Source organism: Mustela putorius, unplaced genomic scaffold, assembly GCF_011764305.1.
Source record: "Mustela putorius furo isolate JIRA1106 unplaced genomic scaffold, ASM1176430v1.1 tig00537227_pilon_pilon_pilon, whole genome shotgun sequence".
In the NCBI taxonomy this organism is placed as follows: Eukaryota; Metazoa; Chordata; class Mammalia; order Carnivora; family Mustelidae; genus Mustela; species Mustela putorius.
This window is the reverse complement of record NW_025422368.1, coordinates 7,844,491-7,868,743: the sequence shown is the minus strand read 5'-3', so window position 1 is coordinate 7,868,743 and position 24,253 is coordinate 7,844,491. Positions and strand designations below refer to the sequence as shown.

At 37.8% G+C, this 24,253-nt stretch overlaps 1 protein-coding gene across 2 annotated transcripts in view; it reads right to left on the bottom strand.

Annotated features, from left to right (window-relative positions):
- Positions 1-24,253, bottom strand: part of RPAP3 (RNA polymerase II associated protein 3) — a 41,085-nt gene that overhangs the window by 4,891 nt on the left and 11,941 nt on the right. For both annotated transcript variants that reach the window (XM_045073091.1, XM_045073092.1), the window contains exons 6-14: positions 17,691-17,812; positions 16,867-16,937; positions 15,368-15,493; positions 14,263-14,390; positions 11,318-11,439; positions 9,761-9,831; positions 9,540-9,641; positions 2,914-3,149; positions 100-286 (exon numbers count right to left, since the gene is read on the bottom strand). In XM_045073091.1, the coding sequence (XP_044929026.1) occupies positions 100-286; positions 2,914-3,149; positions 9,540-9,641; positions 9,761-9,831; positions 11,318-11,439; positions 14,263-14,390; positions 15,368-15,493; positions 16,867-16,937; positions 17,691-17,812 (1,165 nt within the window). The remainder of the gene's footprint in view (positions 1-99; positions 287-2,913; positions 3,150-9,539; positions 9,642-9,760; positions 9,832-11,317; positions 11,440-14,262; positions 14,391-15,367; positions 15,494-16,866; positions 16,938-17,690; positions 17,813-24,253) is intronic.

Here is a 24,253-nt window from a genome sequence, read left to right as displayed (position 1 = left end):
TTCTACAAAAAGCAGATACAGTACTATTGTACAGTACTAGCAACAAAATAAGTCCTATGACCTTCTACTTAAACTACAACTACTAGCTTCCTTTCTTACCTTCAAATAGCGATACAACATATCCGGAGAATTTTTTAGTTGTCTGAAATCAGATTCAAGCTGGAATGAGTTTGCAGGAACTGGAGGAAGAACGGTTGTGACAAACTGTGTAGGTGTCTTATCTATCTCTACAGAAATCTTTTCACTGAAAGACTGACATACATCCTGTTTCAAGTTGACTGAAGGCCTGAAATATTTCAGAGGCATCAAACAATTAGAAAAGAACCACAAATAGTTACAGCTTATACAAGGAAATGTCAATGGAGATTTTCAATTCCTGACTTTATTAATATAGTATTCTAACTATTTATATTCCACACGTAGTGAACTCTTCCAGCTAATAAAAATACACCTATATTTTTGGCAAGGCAGATAATGCTTTTGCCAATTTTTTAAAATATTTATTTATTTATGTTCAGTTAGCCACTGTGTAGTAAATAATTAGTCCCTGATGCAGTGTTCAATGATTCATTAGTTAAGTATAATACTCAGTGCTCATCACAGCACATGCCCTCCTCAATACCCAACACCCTGTTATCCCCCCACCCCCTTTCCTTTGCCAATTTTCACATGCTGGCTATGTAATGACTATTCTCATCTGTTGCGCTAATCTAGCCTGGCCACTTTTTGAAGCACACCGTTTCTATATACTGCATCACTACATCACATATACTCGCAACTGTGCCTTTCAGAAATCCAAATTATGACAGTTTCAGGAAAGATAGTCCCAGACACCAAGAAATGCTTCCTCCTTTTAAAAAAATCTGTCTGGGGCTGCCTGGGTGGCTCAGTCAGTGGGTTAAAGCCTCTGCCTTTGGCTTGGGTCATGATCCTAGGATCCTGGGATCGAGCCCCGCATCGGGCTCTCTGCTCAGCAGGGAGCCTGCCTCTCCCTCTCTTTCTGCCCGCCTCTCTGCTTACTTGTGATCTCTGTCAAATAAATAAATAAAATCTTAAAAAAAAAAAATCTGTCTGTTCAATGTTTTCCCCAAATCACTAAATAATCACTGTCACTTTAAATAAAACCACTAAAATTCAACATTTAAAAAAAAAAACTTGGGGCGCCTGGGTGGCTCAGTGGGTTAAGCTGCTGCCTTCGGCTCAGGTCATGATTTCAGGGTCCTGGGATGGAGTCCCGCATCGGGCTCTCTGCTCAGCAGGGAGCCTGCTTCCTCCTTTCTCTCTCTGCCTGCCTCTCTGCCTACTTGTGATCTCTCTCTGTCAAATAAATAAATAAAATCTTAAAAAAAAAAAATTATTTTTTTAAGAAGATTTTATTTATTTATTTGACACACAGAGATCACAAGCAGGCAGAGAGGCAGGCAGAGAGAGAGAGGAAGGGAAGCAGACTTCCTGTTGAGCAGAGAGCCCGATGAGGGGCTCGATCCCAGGACCCTGGGATCATGACCTGAGCCGAAGGCAGAGGCTTAACCCACTGTGCCACTCAGGCGCCCCCCTAAAAAATAAAAACTTTTAATAGGATTGCTGAGTGGCAATACAAGAATGTATGAATAAAGTTTCAATATCCCCTGGGAGTGACTGGGTGGGTCAGTCTTTAAATGTCTGCCTTCAGCTCAGGTCATGGTCCCAGGGTCCTGGGATCGAGCCCCATAACAGGCTCCCCACTTAGCGAGAAGCCTGCTTCTCCCTCTCTCACTTCCCCTGCTTATATTCCCTCTCTTACTGTATCTCTTTCTGTCAAATAAATTAAAAATCTTAAAAAAAAAAAGTTTCAACATCCCCAAATAAACCTAATTAATCTAGATCTTTTATATTCTCACCATTAAGCAAATGCATGACTGTTTTTTAAAATTCCACTATTTATTTATTTATTTATTTATTTATTTTAAAGATTTTATTTATTTATTTGACAGAGAGAGATCAACTAGGCAGAGAGGCAGGCAGAGAGAGAGGAGGAAGCAGGCTCCCTGCTGAGCAGAGAGCCCGATGCGGAACTCGATCCCAGGACCCTGAGATCATGACCCGAGCCGAAGGCAGCGGCTTAACCCACTGAGCCACCCAGGCGCCCCTCCACTCATAATTTAAAAAGCTCACAAATAATCTTAGATATTAATGGCTAGAATAATGATGACTAATTTCTACATTTTTTATGAAGCTTCCTTTTAAAAATTTTTTTGACAGACAGAGATCACCAGTAGGCAGAGAGGCAGGGAGAGAGGGAGGGAGAAGCAGGCTCCCCACTGAGCAGAGAGCCCGGGGCTCGATTCCAGGACCCTGGGATCATGACCTGAGCTGAAGGCAGAGGCTTTAACCCACTGAGCCACCCAGGCGCCCCTGAAGCTTCCTTTTAAAACCTTTTTTTGCTGAATTACAAAGTGAAATACAAATACTAAAGTAGAATAAAAATGCAGAGAATCAATTTGTTAAGATACTTTCTTACCTCTGAATTTCCCACTATGGTACAGGAATAGTGATCACACCTTAAACAAAACCTCTCTTAGGATTTAAGTACAAATAAAAATCTAGAATGTAAAGTTGAGCAGTTCAAAGCACTATGGTGATAAGCACATACCAGAAGTCTCATCAGTAATACCAATTTTCTAGTGCATTATTACCACTCTAGATGAGTATCAAGTAAGAGTATTTCTTCTGGGAAGCCTGAGTGGTGCCGTCAGTTAAGCGTCCAACTCTCATTTCAGCTCAGGTCATGATCTCAGGGTCATGAGACCAAGCTCCACGTGAGGCTTATCCTCTGTGCAGAGTCTACATAAGACTCCCTCTCTCCCCCCTCGCTCTCACTTCCCCTCTCTCTCTCAAAATAATTTTTTTTTAAAGAGTATTTCTTCTACTCACGGCAGGACCGAAGTATCACTGATTTCTTCTATTTTCAATACTTTTGCTTTCGGAATATCACTGGTGGGCAAAAGGTCATCTTGGCTTGAATTCTTTTTACTTGCAGCGCCTGCACTTGCTATTCTGTCTGGCAGGTGACTAGGGTTGTTCTGTGGAGCGGCAGTAGTGCTACCCGGCACGTCAATGGTCTGGATCAAATTACCGGTCTCTTCAATAGTAACTTTCTTGAGTGGTTTCTACAACGATTAAAATCAATTCTTTAAATCAACATTAAAGGTTTCCTACTTCAGGGTCACCAATTAAAAGGCTGCAGTGTTCTTATAACTAGTATCGGCTCCCTATTTAAAGAACGTACTTAGATTTTAAGTTCACAGACTAACAGTGTTAAGTCAGTTCACTCTGATGGCAAGATAGACAGGGGTCATACTCTGAGAATACAAAGAATAAAAAAAGATGCACAGCACCTAGAGTATGTAAGTCTGAATGGGAGAAAGAAGAGCTGTACTTCTACATAATTCCAAGGCAATGGGACGCATGCTGTGAAAGGGGAAAGCACCACATGCGAAGAGAACACAGGGAAGGAAGACAAACAGTGGCACCAGGGGAGTCATCACAGAAAAGTACACATGAATGGCAATGTGGAAGGGCACAGCATGGTCAGTGGAAAGATGAGAAGTCCATAAGGGCTAGAGCAAGGGGAGGAGTTGGGGGGAACAAAGCCTGAAAGGCTGTTTAAAGACAGCTTATAAAGGAATTGTGTGCCATGTCCAGGAGTTTGGACTTGACTCGAGAGGCAACAAAGCCAAGAAAAAGTATGGCCAAATCTACAGTGAACTAAGTGAAGGCAAGCAGAACAAGGTCAGACAACAACCAGCACTCTGTATGAAACAGACTAACATTAAAATCTAAGTAGATTTTAAAAATAAATAAGTAAAAAATAAAAAGCACCTAAGTAGATTTTCTAAACATGCAGCCGCTGGATAAAACCAGCCCAGGATTAAAGATCTGCCAAATATGTTCACAAAGTTGGTAAGACTTGACCATAATTAGTTTCTAATGTAACAAAATAAGTAGGATTCACTGTTTATTTCAATCATTACAAATGTTAAACATGTTCAATTTCTTCTTAAGTTTACATATAATACTCTGTTATTTTTAATTTTAAAAACCCTCAATTTATTCTAAGTGTTCATTTCAACTGTATGGGTGAATTTTAAATCAGTAAGTTTTAAATATAAAAACTTTAGACACACATATTAAACTTAGTATTAAACCCAGACATTCTATTAACATAGCCAAGATAAGACCTAACAGTTACAACTGAATGTTACTGGATGAACAAACATAAATTTTAAAAGCGATTAGCAAAACTGTTAACAGAATCCCAGTAGCTGTTCTATTTAAAGTACGATCATGTTAAGCTGAAGTCTTTGCCTTGCTGAGAACTCTGAACAGCAATAGTTTTCTCTGAAGATACTAACCAAGAATGGGCACGTGTCAGTGCTGCACAAGGGACTATGATTTCTGACAGGTAATAAATCACTGGACTAAACCAATACAGTCCCATTTAAAACAAAATCCTTTCAAAACTAACAACAGATGTGTAAACATGATCCTAATTTAAAAATTCCTTAATCAGTAGTCTCTGTGAAGTGTAGACCTATGAGTGGGTACTAGGAGCTACTAGTGCTGAGGGCTACTGATGGTTGGGAGCGATAGGGGGGGATGACAGTATGCTGGTTAACAGGAGTGAAACACAGAAGATATCACTACAGAAAGATTTAAGAAAATACGAAAGGTTCAACTAACACTTTCTCAAAACGAAGATTTAGATGCATTTTATTTAGCTCTATGCTATGGCCATTTCAAGAAAAGGAAGAGAAAAATAAAAATAAAGAGAAAGGGAGAAAGAGAAGGGGAAGGGCCAAGTAGAAAGATGAAATTTTGCTATAGAAAAATGAAAATAAAACAAAATAAAGTATTTCAGCACAGATTATGAGATCAGGAGACCCTTCATTTACTACCACCTACCCTGGGTCCCGGGAGAACTACATCACTGCTCTCCTAGATGCTCTCTGGAGATGATTCGCCAAAAGTACCGTGAAACGCAGACTTCCCTGGCCTAGGCTCTCATTTGACTCAAGTAATGCTAGGACTCTTCCTCCACTTCCTGGACCTTCCTCTCTTCCCTGACCTTTTTCCCAGTGGTATGGTTCTCTCATAAATATGTGACTGAGAAGGAAATTAATATTCATTTCACCTAAAACTGCCTTAGCATTAATGGATATTATTTCCTTCGATCGAAACTAACTTGTGAGTTAGCCTCAAGGGGAAAAAGTAAGGATCACACAGGGATTAGGTAACTTGCCCAAGGGGGCTCAAATCAACTCTTGAAAACAGTACACCAAATGGCATCTTCTATCTTTTAGATAATGCCCACATTTTTATTATGAAGACCAACTACAAAAATAAACGCAATTTTTCCCCTTCCTGCTAAGATACTGGTTTATTTTGTTTGGGAACATTTACAGAATAGTCCACCCCAGATCTTTCATTTCACAGAGGTGTTTTAAGATCTTGCCACAAAAGACTTAAGTGCATGCTGCATTTTCAAACTATTAACATAAACTGGTTTTTAAAGTGAGGGAGAAGAGAACCCCACAAATGTATAAAAGTCCTTATATACTGGCCATGGGACATTTGGATCTACCACACGCCTATGTTTTTATAATTATGGACAACAAAGTCTGACAAATGGTTTTTTAAACCTTATCAATTTTTTGTGAAAATGTCTTATAAAGATGTAAAAGTTTAAAACACTTTTTTAAAACTTTTCATTAAACATTTGATCACCTTAATTGAAAAGAATAACAGCACATTAACATAATGTATGAAAATGAATACAATGTATAGAAGCAACTAGATTTATGCCTGTCCCGAAACAAGTATTGTCTCAGAAAATCAAGAACAAAGTCACAATAAGAACACTGGGAGTGGGGTGGGGGTGCACCTGGCTGGCTCTCAGCAGAGCACACGACTCCAGGTAACAGGGTCACAAGGTGGAGTGCCTACACTGGGCGTGGAGCCTACTTAATTAAAAAAAAGAGAGAAAGAAAAGGGGGAAAAAAAAAAAGAACACTTGAAAAGCATTTAACTGAAATTCACTGTTACTAACCTGAAATATGACCTCGACAAAACAAACTTTCTTTGCTTCCTTTTCTTCCTTTGTAAAAGGAAAATAAAAATACCTGCTCTGACTTCCTTATAAAATTAAGGCTTTCAAAGCATTCACCATGCAGAAGAGTTACTTCCAGGAGGCAGCAAAAGGATCATGGCCAGTGAGGGGGGGCACAGGGGAATTCACACAGGGGAATTCTGGAGGCTGACACCTTTCAATTTCTGACTTAGTTGGTGATTTCATGGGTGTTCACTTTATAATTATTTTTAAAATCTTAGTCTTGTGGACTCTTCTGCATATATTAGGTAAATGTTAGAAATTGCCATAGTCATATCATATATATATATATAACTTACAGATAATAACCAAAGATTCAGCACAAAATAAATTGCTAAATTCATGCCAGCTACTCTTTCTGTTATAATACTACAGAGAAAAAAAACTGGCTTTGTTGGACTTAACGAAAAATAGTACGGTATACCAAAAACAATGTGCAATATATATTTTTAAAGACAATTTGCTTATACTACAGCTCTGCCTTAGGTGAATTTTTTTTTTTTTTTTTTAAAGATGTAGCCATGCACCTTACAATGCATGCAATGTAAGGGTAAACCTGGCTGAGGACACTGTACCCATCTTCAGGTTTCTCAGGATACCCCTATGATGGCTATGTCACTTCCACCCACTGAGCTGGAGAGCAGGGGTCTCTAGCAGAGAAAAAATGAGGCTGTTTAAACAAAGGCAGACATACACCACTTCTGAGGATGTGCACTGTACCAAGACCCCATGCTGGGTTCTCTGAGCCATGAAGCATACCTCTTTCTTTCCAGCTGATCTGAGCCCCAAGCTGTCCACAGCTATTTCATGAGTTATGAAAATACCTGAACCAGGCAGGGCCCTGTCGTGTACAGGGTACAAGGTACAGGGCTCCCCCTTATCCTTGGGGATCACCTAAGCATGTGGGAAATCCTCTCCCAATCAGGGACCAGAGAGTAGGGAAGAGTTCAAGGTGGTGGAGGAATGAGTGGAGGGTTTGTTTTAATTCTGCACAGTCTATGCATACAAAATAAACCTCCCTTCCTCCCAGAGCTTTCATGAGATCCAGAAGCTGGTGCCGTTCCCCCTAAGGAACAGCAGCTCTGATCTACCAAGGACACAAAGAAGGGCAAGGTAAATGCTGTGGCCATTTTCAGCAGTACCTCTTTTGGGAAGCCGTTTTATACAGCACTCTCCCTGGCCTTACCTCTGTTTTGTGTGTGGTGCGAGATGTCTGCTGTGTTACTTATTTTCAAAGTGCAAACTCTCAACCCAAGAGCCTATAGGCTTCTCTATTTTCACTGTGTCATCTTGGCTGTGCCTCCAGAAGCCAAAGTACTTAAAGGCTGAGGACCCTTAGGGCTGTGACTGTATATTTCTGGGAATAACATGGAGAGGATGACACCACACCCCACGCTGAAGCCTCCTGGCCTGGCTGACTCCTTCCAGAACACCTGTAGGTGGAATCACTATTGTTTCCTCCTTTCCTGTTTCCATTTAGGCAACTAATGTCTACATAGTTGCCTAATAATAATAATAATAATGTCTACAATAATCCTCTCAACTGGAAAATGTGAAATGCCGTCCCTCCAACTTTGCATTGTGTGCTTTGTGCAATTTTGAATGGTCTTAGGAGAAGGTCAACTTCCTAACTCATCACTGCTCCATCTCTGTTGGTAAATATGCTATATGCAGAATCCCTCCAGTTGTACCCTGGGTAAAAATATTCTGAATTATCGGAAGTGACAGATTTGTAGTAGAAAATGTACACTAGCAGTGAAATCATGAAAAGAGAAAAATCAGTTCTACTGCAGAGCCAGTTCCACACAAAGTCCTTCCGCTGTGTTCTTACGAGCGGGTTCTGCTGTGTCCTGAGTCACTGTTAGAACTGATCCTGCCTCTCATGATACATCATGGGAATTCTATAGCCCACATCCAAACACATTCGAGTTCATTATTATTTACAATTTCTGCCTTTTTCCATACAACATAATTACTATGTGTCTCATAGTGTACTTAAATCAGAACTACCTATGAATTGGTAAGATAAACAGATCTGAGCTTAGTTAATGTTTGTAAGTAATAGGTTCCTCCCAGAAAACACCCTCTAAGTTCCTCTCCAAGACTCCAGAGGTCCCCACCTCCAAGAGGTCCCTGAGGCCACTGACAGAACATCCAGAGAGAAGACCCCTTTTGTCAGGGAGGGAAGCAAAGAAAGAAGGTTGTGCACTGGCAAGCAGAATTTTTCCACAGGAGTGGCTATGATTCCGTGTGTGGAATGGGCTTTTTAATCTCACTCATTCTCTCTGTTCTCAATGCACAAAAAACCATCTCCTGTAGCCACAGAGGAGGGACGCAGGGTTACCCTGGACACAGATGCCTTCCCGATTAGAGTACATGACTTTGTTAGTTTGAAATTACTTCTGGTAATCCTCTAGGATGGAACCCCAGCTGTTCCACACTGGCAGACATGGGCAGTGACATGTGGTGACAGTAATTTAACCTCCTGGCCTCTTTTCCCCCAAGCTACAGGCAGCACCCAGTGGGGGGACAGAGTTTTCTGGCACTGATGCTGCTCTCTGGGAACCTGGGAGTAGGAGAGATGGCAGGTGCAGACGCCTATTTTTCTGGGGTTCAGCTGTTGTTGATATTGGCTCTTTTATCTGTCATATCAACACAGCTTTCACTTCTGCTCTGCAAGTCAGTATGGTGATCAGAGGACCCCCCTTTACCAGGACCATCCTGCACGTGCTACTCCATGGGCCCCCCCCCTTCATCACCATCCATGGGCTCTGAACCACCTCCACCCCCTGCACCTCAGTGGCCCTGGGAACCACCCACACCACCCCACTCGTACCACCTGATAAATGATCTGAGCAGTGAGAGTGGACTTATAAAGCACGTTCATCTTACTTTTGTTGTTGAACTTAAGTGCTGACTTTAGATCTAACCCTCCAGAAGATGCAAGGCTATTATTATAATAATATCACAGGGGTGCCTGGGTAGCTCAGTGGGTTAAAGCCTCTGCCTTCAGCTCAGGTCATGATCTCGGAGTTCTGGGATTGAGCCCCACATTGGGCTCTCTGCTCAGTGGGGAGCCTGCTTTCCCCCTCTCTCTGCCTGCCTCTCTGCCTACTTGTGATCTCTGTCAAATAAATAAATATCTTTAAAAAATTTTAAAAAAGAAAATATGTAGAAATATTTAAATTTGTAGTGTTAAGTCAACGAAAAAGTTATCCCACAATTCTAAACAGCTGAATTTTCCCCATTTTTACTGATATCAATAATCCTAAGAGTGTTTTTTAAAGATTCTAAAGAGTTTATTTATTCAACACTTTGTCTCCAACTCTTATTATTATAACACTGATATTTAAAAAGGAAGGAAAAAATGAAAGAAAAGTGTTTCACTTACAGTTGACCCAAGATGAGATGGATTATCAATAGGTTTTATCACATTTTGCCTTTGTGTAGAATCGAGAAAAACATCATCCCAATGTCCTTTCTCAATTAAGTCCTTGAAAATAAATTTGAAAGCATGACTACCAAAATATATATTCTCAAGTTAGTTATATAATAGTAATGTGTTTCTGTTTGAGAAAACTAGACCATATTTTGGTGAAAAGAATACATTACCTTTTTAATTTTGGAAAGTTCAGTAACTGCTTGCTTATTCCCAGGTTCCAAAAGCAAAACAGTTTCAAAATCTAAAGTGAATTTTCAAGAAACAGAATAAATTAGTGAAAATATATACAGAGTTCAAGACATGATACATTTAGTTAGTAACCCAGGCTTCTCTCTAGAAGTCTTACTTGGCGTGCAAGGAAACAGGTTGAGCAATAATAAGAGCTAAACATTGACCAGGTGCTCTTCTAGTTACTTTTTGTGAATTCTTGTGTGACCCCCATAACAAACCCACTTTTCAGATGATACAACTGAGGTCTAGAGATCATCTAACTTATCAAAGCTCACATTATTAAAAAATGACAGGGTTACTCACTAAATATTAAGACAGAATCTAAGAGAATTCCATATAATGGAATATTATTTGGCCTTAAACCTTGGAAGACATTAGCTAAGTTAAAGAAGCCAGACACAAAGGGACAAATACTGCATGATTCTACTAGAACAATCAAATTCATAGAGACAGAAAGTAAAATGATAGTTACCAGGGGCTAATGGAGGAAGGAATGGGGAGTTTTTGTTAATGGGTAGATTCTCAGGACTGGATGATGAAAGAGCGCTGAAGATGTCTGATGGTGATGGTGATGGCTGCTCAACAGTGTGAATGTACTTAATGCCACTGAATTGTACACTTAAAAATAATTAAGATGGTAAATTTTATGTTATGTATATTTTACTACCATTTTTTAAATGCATGACCTACAGCTGAAGCCAGGTTTAGAGAGAAACTCTCAGATTTAAATGCACATATCAGAAAAGAAGGCAGGTTGAAAATCAATAAGCTAAGTATTGATGTCAAGATATTAGAAAAACAGCAAATGAAACCTAAACAAAATAGGGGCACCTGGGTGGCTCAGTCTGTTAAGTGTCTGCCTTCAGCTCAGGTCATGATCCTGGGATCAAGCCTGCATCAGGCTCCCTGAGCAGCAAGGGGCCTGCTTCTCCCTCTCCTTCTGTCCTTTCCCCACTCAAGCAAGCCCGCCCTCTCTCAAGTAAATAAAATCTTTAAAATAAAATAACATAAGCCTAAACAAAACTGAAGGAAAGAATGAGCAGAAATATGTGAAACAGAAAACATATGCTATAAAACCAAGTAAGTTCTTCAAGAAGGCTAACAGACTGAATACTTAAAAGATCCTTGAAAAATAAAATAACTAGTACCAAGAATAAAAAGGAGCATCACTCCAGATCTCACATTATCCTCTAACCTTTAACAGCTGATTCTCTTTCTTTTTGCCTTTTCCTTCTCACCTATAATTCAAATTATTAATTAACTGTGATTGGCAATTAGCCAGATCAGACTGGACACTATTAAAGATAATCTGGCCCACTATGAAAGCTGCATCCCTTCAAATCTGCAAACTATTCACGATCTGAACTGTGAAAGAAAATTTACTTCTGTAAGTTCTGTACCCTTGAACAATGGAAAAGCTACACAAATCTCTGCTTCTATAACATGGGAGTCTCAAAAGAATGAGTGAGTGATAGTTGTTAGAAAGATAGTCGTACCTTGTTTGGCCTCATTTAACTTTCCCAAAAATGTTCTTGCTGTTCCTCTTCTGGCAAAAGCTTTAGAGTATGAGCCATCTAATAAAATAGCTTGTGTGCAGTCTTTTTCGGCTTCTTCATATCTATTTAATATGACAAAATTACCAACTGGAAAATGCAGCTTATAGGTAAAACTTAACATAAACTGACTTTCTAATGTAAATAAAACTTCCAAATCTGTCTTTGAGAGGAAAGACTATTTTTTTTTTTTAATTGTTCACTCTCACCGAATCTTGGAAACATCTAGGAAGGAGGGAAAAGGTACAAGGTTAAAGGAAAGTCAGGATAGAAAGTGCCAGAAGAATGTAAAAAAATGCTGGTAAAATACAAGCCAAGCAGACAAAAGAATATCACTGGCTGGAATCCACCCTGCACCTCGCCAACACTCAATACACATGGGTACTACACTGACAATTAAAACTGGCATTCATTTTCTAATAAAACTTAGTATTTACGCACCTAAGGATCACCTAAGTTATACAGCACCTAAGAAAAACCAATCTACGCAAAACTCAGGACCTGTTACATGTGTGATGGCTTATCATCTAACACCTTTCCTAAATTCTACTCAACCATGCAACCAGCCATCAATTCAGTCAGACTGGATAGTGCTCTAAAAAACAAAAAGTTAAGAAGAGCTAAAAACAAAACAAAACAAAACAAAAAAGAACAGAAAAACTGAAGACTTTGTATATATCAAAATGACATTAATGAATTACTGTGAATTTATTTGGCATGATAATGGCATTGCAATTATGTAAAAAAGGTCCTTTAGGGATAAGACGTCATAATGTCTCTAATCTGTTTTATAATAATTCAAAGGGAAAAAAAGCTAACTAAATATAATGACGAACATATGGCTTGTTAACCCTAGATGATTTGGTACATGGGGTTTATTATATTACTTACATGAAAGCTATAAAAGTTTCATAATAAAAAATTCCAAAAAAAGAAAATCTTCTGCAATGACATTCTCCCCAAAGCCTAAAATGAATGCCATCCTACCCTTGAAACAAGACCTCATAAGAACAAAATCAAAATTTTGAATGAACTTAAAACATCTTCTAGTTCTTTACTTCACTTTTCAATGGAAGAAAGACTATGTCTGTGTCTATGCAAGTGCATGTGCCCACGGCCCACTAATATATTCTGTACTTTGCTGATTGTATCATTCTCTCATTCAGACACATGCATGCCCCCCTGTTCCCCCCACCCCAGTTTTTAGGGTAAGGTACTTTAAAGAGCAAAGTCAAAGGCCTGCCTGACTCTCCAGCTATGTTAACAGCCATAATATGGACCACTTGCCCTTTCTGGAAGTTACATTAACTTTTTCACTCTCATGCCTTTAAACCTGTACTGGGGGGCACCTGGGTGGCTCAGTGGGTTAAAGCCTCTGCCTTCGGCTCAGGTCGTGATCCCAGGGTTCTGGGATCGAGCCCCGCATCAGGCTATCTGCTCAGCAGTGAGCCTGCTTCCCCCCTCTCTCTTTCTGTCTGCCTCTCTGCCTACTTGTGATCTCTGTCTGTCAAATAAATAAATAAAATCTTTAATTTTAAAAAAAACCTGTACTGGGACACTCAACCTGTTTTTCACCTTACTTACTCTAACCAAAACAATGTATCTCTAATTGTGTCTATTGGTTTAAATGACAATAAATATTGACGAAAAATATTTTTCCCATCTTTATTTTCACTAACTTTTATATGGGATTTGGCTTTTCTTTCAATTATGACTATAAACAAGAAACCACAATAGCAAAAGCAGTAGCTGTAACTTTGCCCCAATAAATATCATAGATACTTTCATATCACATTATAACTATTACAGATATCTCAAAGTATTACTTATGTTCACCACTATTTCAGAATTGTAATAGTAATTAAACCTATTTGTATGTGACCACAGCATCCTGGTCTATAAATGCTCCTAGGATCTAAGTGGCCAACTAACAGGCAACTAAGAACTCTGCCCTTAGTAGTCATCAGATACCAAAGAGCAAAGTCTCATGTTACCACACTGGTAACATAATCATTTGTGTTACTTTTTTATTTCCTATTCACTTATTAGTTCATCAGTATGTGGAAGATGTCACAGATCAGCCCAAATTTGAATTTTCATATAATGTTTTCAAAACAAATTTTTGCTTTATATCTGCCTGTATTTTTAATGTAGTTTCTTATTTCGTTGTGTCAATAAAAAAGTATATATACCAACTATGTCAAAAATCGCAGTATTTTAAAAACTACAGTTCAATATAATTGGATGCCTTTGTAGCCTCAAATGTATAATTATGCATTCAAAAATATTCTAAGAAAGGTTCCCCATGCAGCCAAATGGGTCCACGGTACCAAGAAACCCTTCAGAACCCCTATTTTAAGTACTCACAGGTTTTTTCTTAAATTCTGTCACTAAAGTATAAAAGGTGATTACAACAGATATAAAGAATTATGAGAAACAGTTTCTACCAGCAGATATTATCCTCCTGATTGTTCAACTTGGAACACCTGAGTGCATCCAGAAATAACTGTTAGTATCACAAGACCAAGTTTTTGCCATATATATAATCAATCAGATGATCTCAATGGCAACAATTCTCTTATGTATAAAACACTGCCAGATAAGAACTTGCCCAAAAGGTTCTGAGGTTAAAAATAATTTTTAAATCACTAATTCAGAATAACGTGCATAAACCAAAGAAATGTTAAATTGTGTAATGCCACACTATTACAAGCGGGAAAATAAAAAGAGCAAACATTTACTGAATATGTACTGATACACACTCAATCTCTCTCATTTAAATGTAATGCTCAAGAATAAATAAATTTTATTTTATTACTATTTATCTAATGTGCCAATTTATGATAAACTTTTCATCCTGAAAAGTATTAAGTATAACCAATCCTTACTTCTGCATCTTCAGAAAGGCCATTGCTCTGTTAGCTGGAAGAAGGGCATTAGTGCCATCTGCTGCTATCCCCCGAGTATAGCATTCAATTGCTCTTTCATATTTCCCTTCTTTGAAAAATCCATTCCCCTATCATTTTGGAGAGAAGTATAAAGAAGAATTAAAAAAAAAAAAGCAAAATATGCAGAAAGAATAAAAAATTAGCTGAATTCAAATCCTAAGTAAACACTATGATAATACTCATCAATACTCTATCAGTTATTAAAGTGTATGTTAATGTTAAATATCCAATCCATGATACATGTTCTAGTATCAGTTAGTTTAGGTTATGTTTTGTAGTGGCATTATTCTCTTTTCAGTACTAAAAAGAAAAAAAGTGTACTACTATACTACTTTACACCATTAACCATTATTCTACTAGTTAAATATTACACAAAACTTAAATCTGAAAAACACTTTAATAAATATAGGCCCAAATATTATACTCCTCAGTATTAGAAGCTGTACAATAGAATTTCACTAACTCAAATAATTTTTGTGAAAGAACAGAGTACCAGAATTGTATACCTCATTCTTTGGTAACACTAACATGTCTAAACATAGGATAAATTAAACCATACTGGAATGTATATACTAGACATCACTATAAGCACACTTATTTATAATCAGTCAGGTTTCTCACAGTATCATTCCATATGTATTTATCATTCCATAAGTATTTTTCCAAGAAAAGCTACAAATATGTTAAACTAATCTCAGCTCAAGATTCTAAAGGAATTTTGATCAGAAACAGTCCAGTATGAATTAATGAAAAAAAATTCTATCTAAGAATGAATTGTAACTTATTTCTATGTTAAATTTATAACCACCTATACATTAAGTATGTTAAAATCCTCAAAAGTAGTTTGCTCCCTAAACTATGTTATATTTTTAATTATGTACTAAGTCATCAATTACTCAAATTCTGAATTAGTAAGCTCCAGGGGTTTTTTAGTATAATTTTCAGCTCTTACTGAAGAATTTTAACATTAGAGAAGACAGAAATACACAAGAAACGAAGAGTAAACTCAGCAAAACATATGTATGTTAAAATCCCTCTGGATTACCAGATCTTTCTCTGAAATGGCCTGCTGCTTATTCTGTTGCTCTTCAATGTTCTTCTTCTCTCCTTCAGATGATTTAATCATTGTATCAGCTCCCTTTGGATGTGAATTTTCTTTGGATGTTAAAGCCTAGGAGACACAGTAGTCAGCTAAAATAAAACAAGTAACGCAAGATACATATCTATTTGACTTTAAAATAGTAAATCACTCATATGTATTGGAATTTTTGACACATTTCAAATTAATATTGAAATAATAGTTTTTACTCTAATCCAAAGTCTAATTCAAATTAAAAAACAAAATCGTGAATTTAATATACATCTTATTCCAATGAAAATAAGCCATATCCACTAATAGTAGTTGTTCATTTATTTATTCAAGAAATATTTACTGAATTTTTACACAGGCCAGGTACCATTCTAGGAACTATTTTCAAAAATAAAATAGATAATTAAGACCACACATCCAAATTTCTCAAATTTAATATTCAGTCATTAACCTCAGACAAAATACAAAAATATATAAGATAATTCACAATTATAAGCAAGTTGATAAATTTATCAGCAGATTATGAGCAGTAAGTAATAGCAATATTTAAAAGCAGATCTTTGGGGTGCCTGGGTGGCTTAGTCGTTAAGCATCTGCCTTTGGCTCAGGTCATTTTCCGGGGTCCTGGGATCAAGCCCTATATCAGGCTCCCTGCTTGGCAGTAAGCCTGCTTCTTCTTCTCCCACTCCCCCTACTTGTGTTCCCTCTCTTGCTGTGTCTCACTCTGTCAAATAAATAAAATCTTTAAAAATAAATTAAAAATAAAAAATAAATAAAAGCAGATTTTCCCCAAACATTGTCACTTTTTCCTCCAAGTTTTAACAGATGGCACAATAACTATAACTGACTGAACAGCAAAATGAAAGGAATACATAACTATACAGTATCATTTGACAGCAAAATTTTTAGCTAAGTAATAACTATTATCTCACTGTTAAAAAACTAGTACTGTTTTTGCTAAAATATAAACTACAAGGATGGAGCTTATATCAAAGAAATATGCAGAAGTTTAATACAGAAGTCAAAGCTCAAGCCAATAAAGAAAAATTAGTGGGATAAGGAGAAGTAATTCTATCATCTGTGAAAGAAAAAAGCAGCGGTGGTTCACAGACATCAGGTAACTTTTTTTTTTAAGATGTTATTTTAAGTAATCGCCACACCCAATATGGGGCTCAAACTCACAACCCCGAGATCAAGAGTCACGTGCTCTACTGACTAAGCCAGCCAGGTGCCCCTCAGACAGCTTTTTAAGATGATGACTCCTACGGATCTTTAAATACCATTCATTCTACTTCCTCTAGCTTACAAATCTGTTTAGTAAAACTATACAGTACAAAGAACTAAAATCAGAAAGTCTATATTAAGTAATCTACAGTACAAAGACTATGCCAAAACCTTTATACTTCATCAAATAAAGGTAAGTAATGCACTTAATTTAAGTAACTAGGATTTACCTGATTAATTTTCCTGAGTTCATTTGTTGCTTCAAAGTTATTTGGTTCCAGTTCTAATACTTTCTCATAATCTAGGTAAATTAGAAGATTAATATTTGAAAGATAGGATATTTTAAAAATTCTACAAAACAATAATCATTTGCTACATGTGACAAACAGGCAAGTGTTCTGCAGCAAAATTAAGAGGAGTAAGAAATATTAACAACAGCAGGCTAACTAGACTCTCTCCATTCTCCCTCCCCCAAGGCAAAACCTTGACAGAATCCCGTAACAAATCACCTTCTTCCACCAGCCCCAGAAAGGATACTTGCTATCATTAAGTTGTATATCATAAAACCAAGGAGCAGCAGAATTATCAGATTATCAACTTTATTCAGATTTTGTTATTTATAGTACATAAACCTATTTTATGGACTAATACAAGCCCTAGAATTTACAAATAAAGAAAAATGTGTTAAGAATTTTATATGTAGTGCCTCTGCCTCAAATCATCCAACAAGATGTTTTAATCCTTACTTTACAGATAAACTGATAATCATAGGAGATCCATCCGTAACCTTCCCTTTGGTCACACACCTAATCTCATCGGTGTTTCATTCCACATTAGTGGAATGAGAATTTGAACCAAAGTCTAATTGGAGGCAAATAATGCATTCTTTCCCAAGTATCAGGATTCTTTTAAAAAGCAAAAATGAGCTTTATTCAAATACAGAATGCTCTCCAAAAGTAAGAACTGTGACTGTCTAGTATTCTTTGTACAGCATCTGTTCAATTAAATCATTAAAGAATTTTTTAGATATTAAGGAACTGAAATACATTAATACCTTTTTTGGCATCCTCTAATTTTTGCAAAGCAACTCGAGCAGCACCTCGCCTTGCATAAGCCTTTGTATAACTTCTATTCAAGGCAATTGCTAAATTACAATCAGACTCAGCAACAGCAAATCTGCAATTTAAAAAAATTAAGGTTAATAAAATTCATTTGTTAACCCAAACTTCAAAATTTGTTTCTGAAATCCCCAAGAAGGGGATTTAGTTCACAATTAAAGGTGTGTTTCCCACCTTCTTTTATTTACTTAAGGCTACTGAAAAGCATTAATTCGTGATGGTGAGATGTAATGTTCCCTTTAAAGCAAGGAACAAGAATGCCCACTATCACCACTTTTTGTCATTATTGTACTAGAGGTCCTGACTAACACAGTTTCATAAGGAAGAAAAATAGATAAAAAGACTGGAAAATAAACGAATAAAACTGACATTCTCACATGATATGATGGTCTACCTAAATCACTCAAAACAAACTAGAGACACTGTTAGAAATAATCAAAGTTTGCAAAGTGCCCGCTTTACTATAGATAATCAACAAAAAACAGAAATAAATCTAACAAAAGATATTTAAAGACCCCTATGCAGAAAATTTGAAGACTGTCTTGAAAAACATTAAAGAAGACTTAAGTGGAGATATAGCACACTCATGATCTATAATAAGTCACAAACACATGGCAATATAATTCTCTCCACACTGAGCTCTAAATCCAAAGCAATTATAATCAAAACCCCAACATAATTTTTCAAGGAATTTGACAAGATGATTCTAATACTCAAACTGATAAGCAAAAGTCCAAGAATACCCGACATTCCTCAAAAATAAGGTAAGAAAACACGCCCAATGCCATATACCAAGACTTATAATATTACAGCAATTAAAGATGTATGGAACGGGGAGAAGGATAAGCAGCAGATCAACTGGAAAATACAGTGACATAAAAGAGATCAGTACAAACTTGACACAGAATAATGGTGGCATTGCAGATCCATGGGAAAAGCATGGATAGTAAATAAATAAGACTAAATGATTGAAATATTCATATGAAAAGATATGAAATTGGAATTCTACCTTCAGCATATATTAAGACTTAAACGTGAAAAGCAGAACATAAAACCTTTTGAAAGAAAATACAGAAGACTGTATCAGCTCAGGGAAGGAAACTACTTTTTTTTTAACAAATAATATTTTTAGAAGTGCTAACCTTTAAAAAAAAGTCAAATTGAAATATACTAAAATTAAGAATTTCTGTTCACTGAGACTTCATAGAGAAAGAAAAAAAGCAAATTGGGAGAAAATTTAAAAAGCAAATTAGGAGAAAATAATTATAAAAAAACACTGAAGGATTAGTATCCAAAATAAAGAATTTTTAAAAATCAATAGCAAAACAGCCTAACAGAAAAGTAGCCAAAAGACAAAACAGGCATTTCACAGGGGGAAAAAAATACAAGTGGTAAATAAATATGTCAGACAATGTTCCACGTTACTAGCAACTGTGGAAATGCAAATTAAGACCACAGTGAATTATCATTTTACATCCACTAGATTGAAAACAATTAAGAGGCCCGATTCTACCAGTGCTGGTAAAGATAATGGACCAAGCATTTTTACATGCTCCTAACGGGAATACAAATTCATACAACCATCTTTGTACTACTTATACAATTGGTCATCACCATGTAAAGTTGAACATATATACATCCTGTGACCCAGCCCCAAGAAACACTGATGCTTGTGGGTTTATGTAAAATTATTTTCCATAACTTACACATACTAAATTATAATTATAAAATGTAAATATTACAATTTGACAGGCTATAACAAGTTTCAGAGACCTAAGTATGCCATTTAAGCTATTAAAAAACTCAGATACCCATATAATTTGTATTTACAAATAATTATTTAACAGTTAAAATTTTTATTTTTATTTTTTTTTAAAGATTTTATTTATTTATTTGACAGACAGAGATCACAAGTAGGCAGAGAGGCAGGCAGAGAGAGAGAGAGAGAGAGGGAGGGAAGCAGGCTTCCTGCGGAGCAGGGAGCCCGATGCGGGGCTCGATCCCAGGACCCTGAGATCATGACCCGAGCCAAAGGCAGCAGCCCAAACCACTGAGCCACCCAGGTGCCCCAACAGTTAAAATTTTTAATATTCAAGAAATATCTTGATGGTATTTGTCTTCTTTTAAATTCTTACAGTAAGTCCATTCTCTGCTTATGATAAAACTCTAATACATTCATGTTCTTCAACATAAATATGTATTTTTAAAGGGTCAGTATGACTTAAAGATAAAGATTAGAACATATTTTAAGTTTTCCATAATGAAAGGTCTCTAGGTTAAAGAGTGGATAAATGATTTTTCAAAATAAGGATATTAATTTCTATACAATATTTACCCAGCTAACTTTCTTTTGTGAATTGGGTAAAGATGTCATTACTCAAATTTTTATTGGAGGAACACCTTGGTAACGTGAACTACAGGAGCATGGTCTGAACATCTGAAACCATTTAAACCATTTAAAATGGTTTGAATAAAATAACTCAATAAAAAGAAGCGAGCCATAAGAATTTACAGCTGAAAAGAAATGTAGTATGGGCTTCATCTCTTCACAGACACTTTATCACGAAAGATTTTTTTTATTCTAATTTTTTTTATTAAGACAAATTTTCTAGAGCAGTTTTAGGCTCACAGCGGTACCAAGGGGAAGGTACAGACACTTCTCATCTGTATACTCCCTGCCTTCACACATGCAGGGTTAGCATTATCAGTATCCCACATCAGAGTGGTACATCTGGACAAGGGATGAACCCACACTGGCACACCATTATCCTCCAAGGTCCACAGTTTACATTATAGCTTATTCTCAGTGCTGAACATTCTATGGTTTTGAAAAAATATAAAATGGCATGTATCTATCACTACATTATTACAGAGTATTTTCACTGCCCTAAAAATCTCCTGTGCGCTGCCTATTCATTCCTCCATCACCCTCAACCCCTGATAACCACTTACATTTTTATGGTCTCTATCGTTTTGCCTTTTCCAGAATGTCACAGAGTTGAAAAGTATGAAATCATACAGCATATAGATTTTTCAGATTAGTTTCTTTCACACAGAAAGATGCATCTTAAAGGGGAGCTAAGATGGTGGTGTAGCAGGAAGAATGTAGGCTTGCCTCATTCCTCCAACTCTGCTAGATAAATATCAAGTATCAAATCATTCTAAATAGCCAAGTACTTGACCTGAGGACTGACAAAACAAACTGTACAACTCGAGGGAGAGGAGACGAGGAGACCCTATCAAGGAAGGTAGAGAGTGCAAAAATGTGGTTTGGCAGAGAAACGGATCTCAGGTGCTGTGGAGTGAAGGGAGCCCTGATCCTGATCGAGGAAAACGGTGATAGAGTAGAGTGCTCAGGGACAGGGACAGGCACAGAGACAGCAAGTCCCCAAAGTCACTGGCTTGGAAAATGAGAGCAGCTGATTTTCAGGAGTTTTTCCAGCAGGAGGGCTTGACAACTGGAGTTTTAGAGGTCGAGCTTGGCTGGAATAGAGCCCTGAGGCCGCTGCCCTGCTCCTAGGCAAGCTACCTGGGGGCAGAAGTGATCTGAGGTTCGTCTATGGCACACAGGAAGACTGCTGACTCTTCTTGGAGCACTCTTCTTGGAGAGGTAGCATCCACAAAGACACCTCTTGAGGGACAAAAAAGCCAGAGGGTGCCATTTCCCTCCCCTGCCCCCCAGCAGAGATGCCAGAGATGCAGAAACACCTGCTAAGGGCAGCTAACCCAGCTAGTCCAGATATACTGGCTGTTTAGCCGACTTTGCTGCAAATCCCACACCCCTGCACTGTGGCGCCACTGCCCTTCTTGGTCAAACCTGCATTCGTCCCTGCACAGCAAGAGCATCCCCCAGAAGACCAGCTCAGGTCCTTGCCCCAGCATGCCTCTAAAGTTTTGAATTTTAGAAGTCAGCAGGCTTGGCTGGGACAGAATGCAAAGTACACTGCACTGTTTCCAGCAGGAATGCAACCAGGAGACACACAGACTGGAAACAGCGACCCGAACACCTGGGAAACTGCTCTTCTGGGAGTATTTCCCTCCAAGCAGCAAGTGGAGACCCCTCTCCGGGTACAAAGGAACCATCCTTCCAACCCCCTTAGCATAAACCAACTTCAGTTTGTTAACTGAAGCACAGCACCAATACTGGCTGCCTAACCTGCTTATTACACCAAGTCCCAGCCTCCTGCGCCCCACTGGTATGGCTTTTCTCAGGCAAGTGTGCCTAAGTCCCAGCGCAGCAGGCCCTTTCCCCAGACCACCAGCAGAAACCCCCACACGCACCACGTCTACTGACCATAGAGTTTTCTGCAAGGTTTCAGTTCTAATGGTAGTAGCAACAGCAGGTCTCATTTAACAAGCAGACCAGAGCACACCTAGTTAAAGCTTGCCATACTCTGGCCAAGGTTCAAACACTGCCCACAGCAGGCAAGGAGAACCTCTGCTGATGCCTGACCTGAGGGACAGAAGAGCCAAACACGGCAGCACACACCGGACACTCCCGGAGCACCATGCCCTGGACACTATATGACCTCCTCTCCATAAAGCTAGGAAACATCACAGGCTTTTCTAAAATACAGAAGACAGACAGAGAGAGACTCAGACAAAATGCCAACACAGAGGAATGCATCCCAAAAGAGAATGAGAAAAGGTCATGGCCAGAGATCTAATCGAAACAGGTAAGTAATATGCCTGACGGAGAATATAAAGCAACAATCAAGGATACTCACTGGGCTTGAGAAAAGTATAGAAGACATCGGGGAGACCCTTGCCACAGAGATAAGAGTTAAAAAACAATCAGAATAAAAAACGTAGTAACTAAGATTCCAAACAGACTGGATGTAATGACCCCAGAGAAGGAAGATGCAGAGGAACAAGTAAGTGATAGAGAAGATAGAATAATGGAAAATAAAGAAGCTGAACAACAACAAAAAAAGAATTATGGATCACAAGAATAGACTTAGGGAACTCAGTGACTCCATCACACATAACATTCATACCATAGGAGTCCCAGATGAAGAAAAGAGAGAAAAGGAGGCAGATTTACTTGAGTAAATAATCACTGAAAACTTTCCTAATCTGGGGAAGGAAGCAGACATCAGAACCCAGAAGGCACAAAGAACTCCCACCAAAATCAAATGAAATAGGCCAACACCAAGACATATTGCAGTTAAATGTGCAAAATCTAGAGAGAAAGAAAAAATCCTAAAAGCAGGCAAAACAAAAGAAGCACCTAACTTACACAGGAGACCCATAAGGCTAAGTGGAGATCTCACCACAAAAACCTGGCAAGCCAAAAGGGAATGGAATGATAGATACATTCAACATGCTGAACGGGAAAAATACGCAACCAAGAATATTCTATACAGCAAGGCCATCATTCAGAATTGAAGGAGAGATTAAAGAGTTCCCCACACAAACAAAAACTAAAGGAGTTCATGACCACTAGACCAGCCTTGCAGGAGATAGTAAGTGGACCTCTGAGTGGGGAAAAAAGACCAAAAGTGACAAAGACTAAAAAGTAACAGAGAAAATCTCCAGAAACAACAACAGAAGTAATAAAATGACACTAAATTCATATCTATCAGTAAGTACTCTGAATGTAAATGGACCAAATGCTCCAATCAAAAGACACAGGGTATCAGAATACATTTAAAAAAAAAAAAAAAAAAAGACCCATCTATATGCGGCTTACAAGATTCATTTTAGACCTAAAGACGCCTGCAGATTGGAAGTGAGGGGATAGACAACCATCTATCATGCAAACAGAAGTCAAAAGAAAGCTGGAATAGCAACACTTATATCAGACAAACTACATTTTACACCAAAGACTGCAAAAAAAGATGAAGAAGGGCACTGTATCATAATAAAGTGAACTGTCCAAAAAGGAGATCTAACAACTATTAAATATTTATGGCCCCAATGTGGGAGCACCCAAAAATATAAAATAATTAATAACATAAAGGAACTCGATAATAATACAATAATAGTAGGGGACTTTAACACAGCACTTACAGCAATGGATAGATCACCTAAGCAGAAAATCAACAAGGAAACAATGGCTTTGAAAGACACACAGAACCAGATGGACTTAATAGATACATGCAGAACATTTCATCCTAAAGCAGCAGAATACACGTTCTTTACAAGGGCACAGGGGACGTTCTCCAGAACAGATCACATACTACGTCACAAATCAGGCCTCAGCAAGTACAAAAAGACTGAGATCATATCATACATATTTTCTGACCACAACACTATTAACCGTGAAGTCAACCACAAGAAAACATTTGGAAGGAGCACAAATACATGGATGTCATAAACAACACCCTAGTAAAGAATGAATGGATCAACCAGGATATCACTGAAGAAATAAGAGAATACAAGGAAACAAATGAAAATGAAAACATGATTCAAAAGCTTTGGGATACAGCAAAAGCGATCCTAAAAGGGAATTATTCAGCTGTGCAGGCCTACCTTAAAAAGCAAGAAAAATCTCAAC